This window comes from Papio anubis, chromosome 2 (assembly GCF_008728515.1).
Source record: "Papio anubis isolate 15944 chromosome 2, Panubis1.0, whole genome shotgun sequence".
Classification (NCBI taxonomy): domain Eukaryota; kingdom Metazoa; phylum Chordata; class Mammalia; order Primates; family Cercopithecidae; genus Papio; species Papio anubis.
In genome coordinates, this window is record NC_044977.1 from 94,905,035 (window position 1) to 94,921,634 (window position 16,600).

At 35.7% G+C, this 16,600-nt stretch overlaps 1 protein-coding gene across 1 annotated transcript in view; it reads right to left on the minus strand.

Moving 5' to 3' along the window:
* The window catches only part of SACM1L (SAC1 like phosphatidylinositide phosphatase), a 55,551-nt gene that overhangs the window by 11,202 nt on the left and 27,749 nt on the right, over positions 1 to 16,600 (minus strand). Inside the window, exons 8-13 of the mRNA XM_031663412.1 lie at positions 14,701 to 14,802; positions 12,208 to 12,293; positions 11,340 to 11,426; positions 10,777 to 10,845; positions 3,348 to 3,427; positions 2,554 to 2,652 (exon numbers count right to left, since the gene is read on the minus strand). Coding sequence (XP_031519272.1) covers positions 2,554 to 2,652; positions 3,348 to 3,427; positions 10,777 to 10,845; positions 11,340 to 11,426; positions 12,208 to 12,293; positions 14,701 to 14,802 — 523 coding nt within the window. The remainder of the gene's footprint in view (positions 1 to 2,553; positions 2,653 to 3,347; positions 3,428 to 10,776; positions 10,846 to 11,339; positions 11,427 to 12,207; positions 12,294 to 14,700; positions 14,803 to 16,600) is intronic.

The window sequence follows — 16,600 nt, forward strand, 5'->3', positions numbered from 1 at the left end:
GGGACGCTGAGGTGGAAGGATTACTTTAGCTTAGGAGTTCAAGACCAGCCTGGGCAACATAACGAGTCCCTGCCTCTAAAACAACAAAAACTTGGCCAGGCATGGTGGTGCATACCTGTATACAGTCAGAAGGCTAAAGTGGGAGGATCACTTGAGCCCAAGGGTTAAAGGCTACAGTGAACTATGATCACACCACTGCACTCCAGCCTGGGTGACAGAGCAATATTCTGTATCTAAATTTAAAAAAAAAAAAATTTTTTTAATACTTTCAAAAATTCTTTTTTTTTTTTTGAGATGGAATCTCCCTCTGTTGCCCAGACTGGAGCACAGTGGCGTGATCTCAGCTCACTCCAACCTCTGCCTTCTAGGTTCAAGTGATTCTCCTGCCTCGGCCTCCTGAGTAGATGTGATTACAGGCACCCACCACCATGCCTGGCTAATTTTTGTATTTTTAGTACAGATGGGGTTTCACCATGTTGGCCAGGCTGGTCTTGAACTCCTGACCTCAGGTGATCCGTCTGCCTTGGGTTCCCAAAGCGCTGGGATTACAGGCGAGAGCCACAGCCCCCGGCCAAAAAAAAAAAAAATTCTTAAATGGGTGATACATGCAAACAGTACAAGATTTATAAAGTATAATTGGGTATTATTTGAAAAATCAGTTTCCCTTTCTCCCCTTAAACACCCAAATCTCTGTACTGCAACCAACCACAGTTACCAGTTCCCATGTTTTCTTTAACAAGCTCCTTGATAATTCTATGAATTCAAAAATCTGACAACACACAGTGTGCTGGTTAAGAATATGGATTCAGGAAGCAAACAATCTGTTTGCTAACTTTAGCATCATATGCAACTTACTAACTGTAGAACTTTAAATAGTCAGCTTATTCATCCACAAAATGGAGGTAACAGCAGCACCACCATTAGGCTTCTCTAAGGTTTGAATGAGACAACACATAATGCACATAAAGTACTTAGCACAGTGTATGGAACACAGCATACAATGAATACTGGATAATATTAACTACTGAAATTATTTTCCAAAATCCAAGAGGAGGAAGAAAATGCAACAGATTCATCAAGGGCTAAATACAAATCATGACCTCAGGAACAAGAGCCTGGAAGAATGTGTTAGGATGAAAAATCTACATATGGATCATGCAGAATTGGTAAGGTTCGTTTAGAGTTGGTGTACATACATATGTGTGCAAGGGTGTATATGTGTGTTTGTACCCCATTAATACTTATAAAATCCCAGATATGTTATAAATATTATTGCTTAAACTATACAGTAAGTTATCATCTCTACTTTACAAATGAAGAAACCGAAGTCTGAAGATAGTAACTAAGTGGCCCTGGGTCATATTACTACTAAGAGAAAAACTTAAATTCAAATCAAGGTGTGTTGGACTCCAAAGCCCAGATTCTTTCCACTACCCCAAAAACCCCTAGAAAAAAGTCTCAAGAGATCATCTGAGAGTCACCAGTGAAAGCTCTGCTCTCCCTGTGGACCACGGTGAATGGCAACGAACACAAACTCTGGAGTCAACCCTCCTTCTTTCTTACACTCCTGCATGGCAGCAGTTAATGGGTGAACCCAAGGAACCACCTCCTCCAACAACATGCCGGGCCCAGCCAATGTTTTCTCTAATGGCCCAACAACAGTAGGTCAATTTCCCTTCTGTGTTCGTGACAAAACCTCACAGAAAAAAAGCAGATTTAAATAACTGTAGTTGATTACCTAATGTATATAAAAAGACATTTTTGAGAACTGAGCAAATATCTATCAAAGAGGTTTTACTATATTATTGTGTAACAAATTAAAAAGTGCATTTGGGTTGGCAGGTTTACAACTATCACACATAGGCAGAAGAAAATGATAGTATGGTTTACAGATTCCTACTTCTGGCTTTTAAATCAGTAAGGACTGACGCGCACCGAGTATGGTAAACCTGCACCAGTATGATAATATAGTACTGCAAAGACATTCAGACTTTTGATCCATCAATCCTACTCTGAAGAATTTTTTAAAGAAATAAAAAAATTTAACAGATGTAAAATATGTATAATGATTCATGGCACCACAATCTTTCATGATAGAAAGAGGAAAGGAAATAAACCAGGTGCTCAGGGTGAAGAAAAGCACTTCTTTAGAACTACGTTATGACAAAACAATACAGAAAAGCCATTAAACCCTATCATTACAGACACTGTACAGGTAACAACAAAATACTAGTGATAGAATGTCTAGTGGAAACAACAATATAAGATATTAGTAAACCAAGTTCAATTATATAAAAATTTGTAAATGTGTGGTAGATAATTTATAAATATATGAAGATACCTGGCCTTGGGTCATTTTTAAGAATTTAAAAATATTTTGAAGTCACCAAGTCTCATCTTTCCAGTAAAGAAATTAAAAATAATAAAACAGTATAGATAAGCAATGACAATCCAGTGAACTATATTTATAAGTCTGCTGGATGATGCATAATAAAATATGACTGATATATATACCTCTTCTCTCTGCCTCCTTAAGGAAATAATATAGCTTACCTTAATTCATCTTGCATTTCTGCTACCTGATCCAATAAAATACTTAGTCGATCCCATCTCATATTTTTACATTCCTTATGGAAGTCAAAGGCAATGTATCTACCAAAAGAAAAGATATTCAGAAACCGACCAGAGATCATTCATTTTCCTTCTATTAATAATACCTTCATAAGCTGATTTTCCCCTTTATATCAGTGCATACATATTTCTTGGGAACACTAGAATCTCCTTCACTCTGGGTTTATCACTATACATATACTACATGCACACACACACCCCTTCTCATGCTCACACCTATCAGAGGAAAATATATATATATATGATATGAGCAGATATATATATATATATATATACATGAAAATACAAAATACATGCATATGTCTATCCTCACATGTTCTTCTGGGGGCCCTCAGCAAGGAGTAGAGGAGAAACACAACAAATGCTTAGTGAAGTAAGCTCAAGTACAGCAATCAGGTATGCCCTGCAAAGAGGCCTTAGTCCAAAGTCCTCAAGACAATTCTAGTGGCCAAGTATGACCTATGGAAACTCTCTGGGGCACAAAGCCTCAATGAGGGAATTTGAATCAGAGACTAAACTCAAAACTCGACTGAAAAGAAGTTATTCTGCAACATAATTTAATGCTACAGAAATTTCAAGCCAACAAAATATCATGCTCTGATCTATTGAAAAAAATGCAAGCTGAAATATATGTCTAGTGAGCTCTATGTAATCATGCACATATGTAAGTGCACATCTCATGTGAAAAGACCTGCAACAGATTTCTAGTGAGGTACCTCATCATTCCACTTCCCAAAGAAGACACCATTGTTGCAAATGTCTGCTCAAGTGGCTTCTCTGAGCCCTTCTGGTTAATCTGTAAAAAATTTGAAACACCATAGTTTTCAGTTAATTTCAAAGGAGAGAGTGACATCAGAAAAAGGACAAAGTAGGAAGCTCTAAGCTCTCATTCTCCCACAGAAACATAAAAAAATCCCAGAAGCTGTCTGAGCCAACTTTGTAGGAGCTCTAAAAAAAGATCAAAGGTTTTATAGTAACCTACCCAAGCACCCAATAAAGAAAAAGTCACTTTCAAAATGGTGGGAAAGTTTCGTGGCATTTAACTTGTCCTTGACCCAGCCCCTCCCCAGAGTGGTGACAATCTTAGTCTTACATGGGAATAACCTGGTTCTTAGTTCTTCTCATCAAACTAGAGGAGGCAGACCAGACCTTATCTGCAAATAATTGTGGACCTCTGTTCTAACATGAAGGACTAACTGGTCTCTGTCCCACATATCTCTGAACACCAGCAGTAAAAGTGGTGACTACTGCTTGTAAAAGCTACAAGAGGAATATAAATCAATGGATGCCTGAGGCAAAATATCCTGTATGGAAACATATAATAGACCATTTAAAGACTGGAGAAGAAGCTGGGTGATATTCTTTGGGAAATTAGGACTTTCAAAAGCAGCCATGTACATGAAGGAGTTTTGAAGGCCACCCACACAACCAGGCAAGATGCATGCTCAGAAGAGTCCTGAGAAGACCTTAAACCTTCACCATAGACTGATCCCTAGGCTCACAGCAAGCCTGGCTAATCAGTAAAGGACTGTCCCAGCATACAACAAGTCTGCAAAGAATGGGGGACAGGGTTGTTCTCTCATTTTTGCTTTCCTTTTTTGTCTGTCTATTTCAGTTCTTGGAATTCAATGAAACTTGTCAAAACAGCTGAACATAAGCAAAAGGAACAGACCTCAGTGAACATACACAATAAGAAACAGTTTTGGCAAAAATAGTTCCGAAAAGTCTCAAGAAAAAAAAAAAGGATTAGCAGAGTCTTTAACAATCAAATAAAACAAAAAACTCCCAGCAAACCCTAGGGGAAAAGGAGACTCTGACTTCCAGAGTTAATGATATCATAATAATCAAACATACAATTAAAAAAAAAATCACAGGTACACAAATAAACAGAAAAAAATGGCTCACTCGATGGAACATAAGAAATTGACAGAAATTGTTTCTGTGGAAGCCAAGACAGGACTTGGCTTATTAGATAAAGACTAGACTTATTAGACTAGACTTACTAGACTAATTAGACAAATACTTTAAAGCAATTGTCTTAAAAACAAAGAGCTAAGGGGAAACACAGACAAAGAACTAAAAGAAATCAGGAAAACAATACACAAACAAAATGAGGATATCAACAAAGACAGAAAAATTATTATAAGAAGCCAAAAAATAATTCTGCAGCAAAAGAGCACAAAAAGTGAAATAAAATATTTAGCACTATGGGAATTCCAGGAAGAGAGAGAGAAAGGAGGAGAAAGATTTGAAGAAAAAAAAAATAGCCAAAACCTTCCCAAATGTGATGAAACATATGAATCTACAAACCAAAGCTCTGAACTCTAAGGAGACCCACACCAAAAACATTATAATCACATAGTTGAAAGACAAAAACAGAATCCTGAAAAGCAGCAAGAGAGAGGAGACTCATCACACACAAGAGATTCTCAACGGGATTATCCGCCAATTTCTCATCAGAAATCTTGGAGGCTGGAAGACAGTGGGATCATATATTTTAAATGCTGGAAGAAGAAAAACTGTCAACCAAGAATTCTGTATCTGGTAAAACGTCCGTTAAAAATGAAGGAAAAATTAAGACATTCATAGATAAACAAAACCTGAGGTAGTTTATTATCATTAAACCCAATCTATAAGAAATGCTAAAGGGAGTCCTTCAGGTTGAAATGAAAGTACGCTACACAGTAACTTGCAGCCATAGAGAGATATAAAAATTTCCAACAGGCTGGACGTAGAAGCTCACGCCTATAATCCCAGCACTTTGGGAGGCTGAGGCGGGCAGATGAGGTCAGGAGTTTGAGACCAGCCTGGCCAACATGGTGAAACCTCGTCTCTACCAAAAATAAAAAAAATTAGCTGGGTGTGGTGGCACACACCTGTAATCCAGCTACTCGGGAGGCTGAGGCAGGAGAATCGCTTGAACCCCTGAGGCAGAGGTTGCAGTGAGCCAAGATTGTGCCACTGTACTCCAGCCTGGGTGACAGAATGAGACTCCATCTCAAAAAAAAAAAAAAAAAAAAAAAATCCAAAAAGGTAAAGACAAGGGCAAATATAAAAGCCAGTATTATTGAAATCCTGGTCTGTAACTTCACTTCTTATTTCTACAGGATTTAAAAGTCAAATGCAGTCCAGAATGGTGGCTCACATCTGTAATCCTAGCGCTCTGGTAGGCTGAGGCAAGAGGATGGCTTGAGGTCAGGAGTTCAAGACCAGCCTGGGCAATATAGTGAGACCCCCATCTCTATAAAAACACAAAAAAATTAGCCAAGCATGGTGGCATGCGCCTGTAGTCCTAGCTGCTGAGGAAGCTGAAGTATGAGGATTCCTTCAGCCCAGGAGTTCAAGATTACACAGAGCTACGATCGTGCCACTGCATGCAAGCCTAGGCAACAGAGCAAGACCTGTTCTCTAAAAAATAAATACATACATACACAAATAAGAGCCAATTGCATAAAAATAATTATGTTACTGAAACACAATATATAAAGATGCAATTTGAAATGTTAACATAAAAAGGAAGCAAGAAGGCTTTACAGGAGTACAGCTTCTGTATGCTTCTGGTATCAATTCAAATTAGATACTTATAACATTAGGATATTATATGTAATCCTCATGGTAACCACAAAGAAAACAGCTATAGAATATACACAAATGAAAATGAGAAAGTAATCAAAATATATCACTACCAAAAAAAATCAACTAAGCACAGTAAGAGACAGTAATGGAGGAAATGAGGAACGAAAAGCTAAAAGACACACAGAAAACAAATAACAAAAGAGCAGAAGTAAATCCTTATCAGTAATTACTTTAAATGTAAATGGATTAACTCTCCAATAAAAATAAGTAGACCGGCAAAATGGAAAAAAAATATGATCTAACTACATGCTGTCTCTGAGAGATTCATTTTAGACCTACCTAAAGACACATACAGGTTGAAAGAGAAAGGATGAAAAAACATATTTTGTGCAAATAGTAATCAAAAAAGAGCTGGAATAACTACACTAGTATCAGACAAGATACACTCTAAGTGAAATATTGTTACAAAAGACAAAAAAAGAACATTGTTTACTGATTAAATGGTCAATTTTCCAAGAAGATACAATTATAAACACATATGCAACAAACCATGACAGCCTGAAGATGTAACTAAGCACACTGACAGAACTGAAGGGAGACACAGAAAATTACATAACAATAGTAGGGGCTGGGTGCGGTGGCTCACGCCTGTAATCCCAGCACTCTGGGAGGCCGAGGCGGGCAGATCACGAGGTCAGGAGATTGAGACCATCCTGGCTAAATAGTGAAGCCCTGTGTCTACTGAAAATACAAAAAATTAGCTGGGCGTGGTGGCGGGTGCCTATAGTCCCAGTTACTCAGAAGGCTGAGGCAGGAGAATGGCGTGAATCCGGGAGGTGGAACTTGCCGTGAGCCGAGATCGCGCCACTGTACTCTAGCCTGGGCAACAGAGACTGTCTCCAAAAAAAAAAAAGGAAACTTCAATACCCTACTTTCAACAATAGAACAATTAAACAGAGACGAAAAAGCAAATACAGAATAGAGAAATTAAACACTATCATAAGCCAATCAGACCCAACAGACACATACATATTACTCTACCCAATAACAGCAGAATACACATTTTTTACAAGTACACATGAAATATTCTCTAAGACAAACTATACTCTAGGCCACAAAACAAGTTTTAACACATTTTTAAAAATTCAAATCACATTAAGTATATATTCTGATCACAACAGAAAGCTAAAAATCAAGAATAGAAGGAAAACTAGAAATTTCACAAACGTGAAAAACCAACAACATACTGAACCACTGGTTCAAAGACAAAATCCCAGGAAGAGAAATCAGAAAATACCTGAGACAAATGAAAACAAAAATACAATATACCAAATGTATGAAATAAAGCAAAAACAGTGCTGAGGAAAATTTCTCGCTGTAAATGCATACATTAAAAAAGAAAACCTCAAAGCAATAACCTAATTTTACACTTTAAGGAACAAGAAAAAGAAGATCAAACTAAACCCAAAGCTACCAGAGGAAATAATAAGAATTAGAGATAAATAAAATAGAAAATATAAAAACAATAAAGTCAATAAAACTAAAAGTTGAACTTTGAAAAGATCAATAAAATTCACAAACTCTTAGCTGGAATGACCAAAACGAAACAAAAGACTCAAATTACTAAAATCAGGAGTGACAATGGACATTACTACCAATTTCTGAGAAATAAAAAGGATTTAAGAGAATACTATGAACAACTGTGTGCCAACAAGTAGGATAACCCAGATTGGCAAATTCCTAGACACATAATCTGCCAAAACTGAATCATGAAAAAAACAGAAAATCTAAAGAGACCAATACATAGTAAGGAGATTGAATCAGTAATGAAAACAAACAGAAAAAAAAGTCTCCTAACAAAGAAAAACCTGGACTAGATGGCTTTACTAGTGAACTCACCAGTGAATTCTACCAAAATTTAAAGAATTAACACCAGTCTTCCTCAAACTCTACCAAAAAGATGAAGAAGAGAGAACACTTTCTAACTTATTCTGTAAAGATAAGATTATCCTGATATCAAAACTAGACCAAGATATTACAAGAAAAGAAAACTACAGGCCAATATCCTTTATGAATATTAATGTAAAAATCCCCAACCAAACACTAGCACACCAAATTCTGCAGCACATTGAAAAAGTATATACCATGACCAAAGGGATTTATTCCCACAATGTAAGGCTGGTTCAATATACGAAAATCAATCAGTATAATACACCACATTCACAGAATGAAGGAAAAAAAACAAGCATCTCGATTGATACAGAAAAGTATCTGACAAAATTCAACAACTCCTTCTTGATAAAAACATTCAACTGGATAACTTAGAAAAAGAAGAAAAGTTCCTCAACATAAAGGCCATTATGTGAAAAACCCACAGCTAATATCATATTTAATGATGAAAGACCAAAAGCTTTTCTCCTAAGAAAAGGAATAAGGCAAGGATACTTGCTTTCACAATTTCTGTTCAACATAGTATTAGTAGTTCTAGCGACAGCAATTAGGCAAGAAAAAAAAATAAAAGGCATCCAAATTGGAAAGGAAGCATAAAATTATCTCTGTTCACAGGTGACATGATTTTACATACAGAAAATCCTAAAAATTCTGCAAAATAGCTATTGGAGATTATAAATTCAACAAAGTTGCAGCATACAAAAATCAAGACACAATAATCAGTTGCATTTCTCTATACTAACAATGAAATATCCAAAAAGGAAACTACAAAAACAATTTCATTTACAATAGCAAAACAAACAAACAAACAAGCACCATTCAGGCATAAATACTCAAAAATAAATTTAAACAAGGACGTGAAATGCATGTACACTGAAAACTGCAAAATATTGCTGAAAGAAATTTTTTAAAATATAAATAAATGAAAAGACATCTGCATTGCTGGACTGACAAACAATATTACTAAGACAACAGTACCATTCAAAGTGATCAATCTGTCAATTCAATGCAATTGCTACTAAAATCTCAATGCCATTGTTTGCAGAAACAGAAAAACCAAGCCTAAAATTCATAAGCAATCTCAAGGGATCTCAAGTAGCCAAAATTATCTTGAAAAAGGAGAAGGAAGTTGGAATTATCACATTTCCTGATTTTAAAACTTATTACACAAAGCTGTAGCAACCAAAATAGTGTTATCCTGTCCTAAGGACAGACACAGAGACCAATGGACTAGAACAGAGTGTCAAGATAAGACCTTACATATGTGTTCAACTGATGTTTTATTAGGGTGACAGACTATTTAAAGGAAAAGAACAGTCTTTTATAAATGGTGCTGGGAAAACTAGATATCCATATGCAAAAGAATGAAGTTGGACCCTTACCCCTACACTATATACAAAAAATTAACTCATGTGCAGTGATAAGAAGTAATACACAGACACACATACACAAAAAAACATTAACTCAAAACAGACCAAAGGCCTGTAAGATCTAAAACCATAAAGACTCTTAAGAAGAAAATATAGGGGTAACTTTATGTTATTGGATTTGGTGACAATTTCTTGAATTTGACACCAAGAGCAGAGGCAACAAAAGAAAAACTAGATAAGCTGGACTTAACAATTTGTATCCCAAGGACATTGTCAAGACAGTAAAAAATCAACCTAAAGAGTGGGAGAAAATATTTGTAAAGCACCTGTCTGCTAAGAGATAAATATCCAGACTTCATTAAGAATGACTACAACTGAAACAAAAACGACCTGATTAAAAAAGAGCCAAAGGATTTACGCAGGCATTTCTCCAAAGAAGATACACAAATGGCCAATCAGCACATGAAAAGATGCTCAAAATCACACAAATCATTAGAGAAACGTAAATCAACTCAATACCACGAGACACCACTCCACACCCATCAGGATGGCTATAATTAAAAACTCATACACACACACACACAAAAAAAACAAAACAAAACAGAAAACAACAATTGTCAGCAAGGATATGAAGAAACTGGAACTCTGGTGTATTGCTGGTGGGAATACAAAATGGTGCAGCCGCTATGGCAAACAGTATGGTGGTTCCTCAAAGAGTCAAACATAGAATCACCATATGATCCAGCAATTCTACTTCTAGGTAAAAGCCTAAAAGAACTGAAAACGGGGACTCAATCAAACAGATCCTTGCACACCACCAATGTTTATACACACACATACACACACACACACACACACAAAATGGAATATTCTTCGGTCTTAAAAAAAGAATGAAATTCTATACATGCTACAAGATGGATGAACCTTAAAAACAGTAAAAAAGACAAATATTGTATTATTCCACTTACATGGGGGTACTCAGAATAGACAAATTCAGAGAGAGAGAAAGTAAAATAGAATTACCAGGGGCTGTGGGGAGGGAGGTAATAGGAAGTTAATTATTTAATGGATAGAGTTTCTGTCTGGTATGATGAAATGTTGTGGAAATGAACAGTGATGATGGTTGCACATTATGAACTACTTAATGCCACTGAACTGTACACTTAAAAATGGTTAAAATAGTAAATTTTCTGTCAAGAAAAAGTTAAGGTTTCCCCTGCCCCCACCCCAAGAAACATAAGAAACATACCAGATTGATTATAACTTGTTTTCCATAAATAATTACTTGGGAATCAAAATGCCTTTGGAAACCATCCATCTAGAGGGAAAAGAGTTACATATTTTACTGGAGTACATTATGTAATTTATAAATATAATTTAAATATTTATAATATTTTAAAAGGACCTCCTTAAATGTCTTATTTCTATATTCAAAAGAATGATGTCAGGATGTGAACTATGTCTTCTAGATATTCTAAATGTCATCTAGTAATCATAAGCTTTTACTCTGAGCTGCAACACTGCCACTTTAATTCTGAGTACAACCTCAGAGGAATATATTAAGTACTCTAAAAAGCATAAATTTACAAATCTTACTGAGATCTCTTAAATCCTTACTTGCCACGCCATTCAGTCATAGTTTGTTTTTCTATATTTCTAACATGCCACCTACACAACTTTTGGTTTAGGGGTTTACTATGTGCTAGAACCAAGAAGAGCCTCAAAGATGTTGAATGCTGATTTACATTCTTTACATGCAAATTATAATGCTATTAAGCTTCTATTTTTAGCCAACAAAAAAGGCATACACACGTGATTTGCTGCTTTGCTGATCTGTGGCAGTGGTTTGTACTTGAGGTTTGGTCTTTGAGACCAGAAAACAGGTATTGATCCTCGAGTCTAAAAGAAAAGAGAGAAATGTGAAAAGAAACACAAACATATTTGTTTTTCTCACCTTACTTATTGTCAGCGGTATATAAATTAATGAACATGCAGGGAAAAAAGTAATACAACCTACCAACTATTTTAAAAATCCACGTGTATCTCTCTTAAAGTTCATATTTTATGAAAAAACATTTAGAACTTTTTCTCCTTCTAGTTTTATATACACAGCATTTGTGTAGTAGATAGTTCTTTATTTCCCCGAAATTCTACATTTATCTATGAGTAAAAATTAACAGGTTACATCTGTTATATAATGTGGCATTATGAAAAAATTAGAAAATTGCTTTATTCATTTTCAAATGGATATGTTTACCAACATATGAATATATTTGGACACTAACGCTCTGGAGCAGCAAGTGGTCCACAACTCCATAAGGCAAGAGAAGAGACATCTCACAGTGGCAGGTAAAGTCAATCATAAGCCATCAGCTTGTCCTATCATCACTGCCCTGAATACATGTAAATGGTTCAACAGACAGATGGCTCCATTTCCATAACTCTCCTTGCACCTCCTAGCCTACCCTCTCCTCCAGGGATTTAATTTAAGGGCAGGAAATGTCAGTAGGTTAGTGCCAGATTAATGGACTTTCCTTTTTTGGGTGAACTTTTTCTGTAGATAAAAATATTACATAAGAACAGAGGGGAAGGCAAAAGAGGGAAATTTCAACACGACAGAAAATTATAATCCAAGCAGAAAAGGCCAACTCACTGACTGCCTAACAGACTAACAACTTGCCTGTACAAATGAAGCTTTGCTCCCATTGTAGTGCACAATTTGTTCTGTTTCTACAAAGTTAGCTGCATGGCCTTCAGAATCAATTCCTAAGTAGAAAAAAAATTAAGAATTAACTATACTGATTACGTAAAGAAACACTTCAGAAACCCACTAATTTAGGTTAACTTGGAGAGAACTAAGTCAGTTCAAATTAGTGGAAAAGTCATTATGAAAATACAATTCAAACAAACTCATTATACATGATCAGAAAACTAACAGAAGCTCGCTTACTTTAAACAGGCTTAAAGAGGAGTATAAAAACCTATTAATAAACAGATGAAGTTGGTTGCTCTTAAATACACTGATTGTTCCTACATGCAAAATTCCTCTAAAATAGTGTTTCTCAAACTTCAGACATCTTTTAAAGAAAAAAAAAAAATTCTCAAGGATCCCTGAGAAAATGTCCATAGATCCTAATTTGAAAAATACTAGTTTGAAAGGTAACACTATCAATTTAGGTAATTATACTTAGTAACAACACAATACTCAACGTAAATACAGGCCATTTTATTTTTATTTATTTATTTTTTGAGATGGAGTTTCACTCTTGTTGCCCAGGCTGGAGTGCAATGGCACGAACTCGGCTCACCACAACCTCTGCCTCCCGGGTTCAAGAAATTCTCCTGCCTCAGTCTCTCAAGTAGCTGGGATTACAGGCATGCGCTAGCATGCCCCACTAATTTTTGTATTTTTAGTAGAGATGGGGTTTCTACATGTTGGTCAGGCTGGTCTCGAACTCCCAACCTCAGGTGATCCGCCCACCTCGCCCTCCCAAAGTGCTGAAATTACAGGTGTGAGCCACCACACCTGGTGAATATAGGCCATTTTAAAATATTTTGTTATAACAATGCAAATAGTCTCCAGCAGATGCTTATACTGATTTTAATTATGAAAATGAAAACACAAAAACTGTATGTGATCCTCTGTAATTCCATAAATATGCTCACAAAACCTAGTTCAAAAAGCAAAGTGGATTCTTGATGCTATTTAGTTGTTTCAAATATTTGAAGCATTCCTTTAAAAATGTATTTACATAATCTATTTTTACAAGGAAAAGCTTGCTAAGCAAATGCAACTTTCAAGCTAGTCCCTGACCCAAATTACCAAATTATCGGAAAGAAATCAATGGATTTTTAACCGTGCCAAGTATTTCCTAACATCCTTTCTATCTCACATATTTCTCACATATAACATTCGGAGGTATATGCAAAGTATCACTGTTTTTGTTACCATATCACCAGAAGCGGCCAAAATTATACAGCCAAATCAGCAATGACATGACTCCTCAATACTTTATGAGATTACTGGTCAGAGGCACAGGCTATCCTTGTTTCCTTTCGTAATTCCCACTAAGGAACAACATCCAGTTATTTTTAAAAGTGAGAGTCAGAGTGAGAGACAGTATGTGTGTTTCTGTGTATGAAAGAAGGATCTTTATGAAAAGATTTGCAAGACATATTAAGAAAAAAAGGAACCAAGGTACAGAAAAATATGCATAGAATATTATCACTGTCTAAAAAAAGGAGGAAGAGAAGGGCACATACCTGTATTAGCATAAAAATTATCCGGAAGGATAAACAAGAAACTAACATCTGATTAGCTGGTAAGGGGGTAAGAACCGAGCAGATGATGTCAGAAATGGGAGATATTTTTCATCGCATTAAAAAAATACTTTTTGATATTTGAAATATGTAAATGCACTACCTGTTCAAAAAATTTAATCAAAAACTATGTTTCCATCCAATAAAATCTAGTTACAAGAGAGTTGCTATCTCTAATTTGGTTTGTGATCTTGGCCAGGTCACACACTCAATGTTATTCTTCCTCTGCTACGAGAGATATTAAGCAAATAATCTCTACAACTTTCTGGCCCCAAGCTACAATTTATTTAATGGCTTACAGCCATAAAATATGATGATATATTCTGGTTAAAAAAAAATAGAAAGATTGGAGAAACTCCTTTTCATAATGACAGTAAGCTTTAATACAGATTTTTAAAGTTTAGTTCAGCGAAATAAGCATGTTGCTAGTACAAAGTCTGGAAAATAAATGCTCAAAATGTAAATGTTCACAAAGTTGAAGGCATAAAGCAAATGACTAGCTTCATGCATGCAAAAAAACCTAAAAGCAATACAAGAAAATACTTTCCAAGTTAGGTTACTGAAAACTACACTGAGTTCAGCTGTGCTTTCAGACATCCAGCAAACAACATGATCAGTTCCTCTTCAAGCAGTAAGCAGCAGCCTACAAGTATAACACTAACATTTGCAATGTAATAACAGTAGCTGAAGCATGGAAGACCTACCTAATTATTACAATGAAGTAGGAGATAAATACTTAGCAAGGCTATCAAATGATAATGAAAACAAATAAAATATAAAAGGTTACATTCGTGTCACCATAAGACAAAATATTAATTACAGATATGATCCATGCTGACAAAATTAATCTCACCTCTTACATAATAGCGCACACCAGCTCTGAAACAGCTCCTCCTCGAGATGAGAATCCAATCAAAGTATTTTCCATTAATAGAACATGAATGCATGGTAATAACTTAACTACATTAAGAAAAATACAACATATAATAGAAATCATAAGCATTGTTTCCAGATTGTTTGAATGCATCTACCCTAATAATGGTCTTTAAGAGAAAAAATGACAGAGTATACAAATCTTCCTGAATATTCACAAGCCCTCAGTACTACAATCAACTGTGAAGCTCTGTCAAGTTAATAACCCTGTGACATGAACGCAATATATTTAAGAAGTTCACTATGGTGTTTTTATTTAAATGATATGCTTCCCTTTTCCTGATATCCTCAATCACTTTCTAAAGAATTAAGTATAAACCACATCACTGAAAAATCTACTCTGAATGGAAAACATAAATTTAAAATAGATTAACTTTCAAATAAGAAACAAAAAAGTGAGGGAGGGAAGGCTAGGCTTCTGCAGTTAAGGAAAAAAAAAAAAAAAAAATGAAATGGATGACACATAATTGTAAATTAGCCAAAACAGCTGGTAAGCATATGAAGATTCACAGATTAAAGTGAATTAAACAAAAGTTACCTAGAAATGGAAATTCTGACTCTACCTTATCCTCAAAATAGAAAAGGTGAATCTCAATATGAAAGACTGTATCCACCCCTTCTTTATATAAAGTTATTTCCCTTAACTACTAATAAGAGTATATGCTATAGGACACTTCCTACATCATTCAGTAATATAAACAATCATATACCTAGAAATTCTAAAGGCTGATCTCTCCACTTCATTCCCAGAGTAAAGGGTTGCAAAAGCTTTTGGAATTGGCATACCTCTTACATTAAATGTTTTTATTATGAAATATAATAAACAGTAAAATATAATGTATGCAACTATTTACCATAGTTAAATACCCATTTAGTATGGGGAGTTGATATTAAATGGGTAAGAATTTCTTACTGGAGTGATGGAAACAGGATGCTGGTTGCACAACACTGTGAATGAAATTAATGCCACTCACTGAATTACACATCTAAAAATGATCAAAAAGGCAAATTGTTTATTAAATATATTTGATCATAATTTTAAAAATTACACATACACACACCCCTTTTTACCCACTAGCATCTCTGAAGCACCTTTCTGTGTGGCTCCCTTACTGCTCTCTAAGAAGTAACTACCATCCACTCAGCTCATCATTCCCTTGTCTTTCTAGTTTTGCCACTAAACAACTTCCTGTTTAGTCTGCACAGCTTTTGGCTTTTTTTTTTTTTTTTTTAAACGTAACAGGAATTAACCTGTATGTATTCTTTCAGTTCTCCTTATTTGCTCATTATAGTCAGGAGGTTCATTTGCTGCTGCTATGGCTGTATAATATTCTACTACATGACTAGATTACAGTTACTTATCCATTCTACTGTCCATGGACATGCCAGGTGTTTCCAGTTTTACTATTATAAACAGTGTTGCAATAAACATCTCTGTACAGAACAAGCAGAAGTGGCTCTAAGGAGCAGTACTGCTGGGTTACAGAGTATATTCCTCATCTGATCTTATTAGGAAATTCCATATTGTTTCAAGAATTACTTTGGCTTCTCACCTTTACCAACATTTGATATTGTCTGCTTTTTATAAAAAAAAAATTATTTATGCATTTATTTACTTGAGAGAGAGGCTCTTGCTGTGCTACCCAGGCTGGAGTGCAGTGGCACCATCAAGGCTCACTGCAGCCTCAAACTCCTGGGCCCAAACCATCCTCCCACCTTGGCCTCCCAGGTAGCTGGGACTACAGGCACGTGCCACCATGTCTGGCTAATTTATTGTCTGCTTTTTAATGTCTGCCACACTGTGGCTAGCGGAGCAGGGG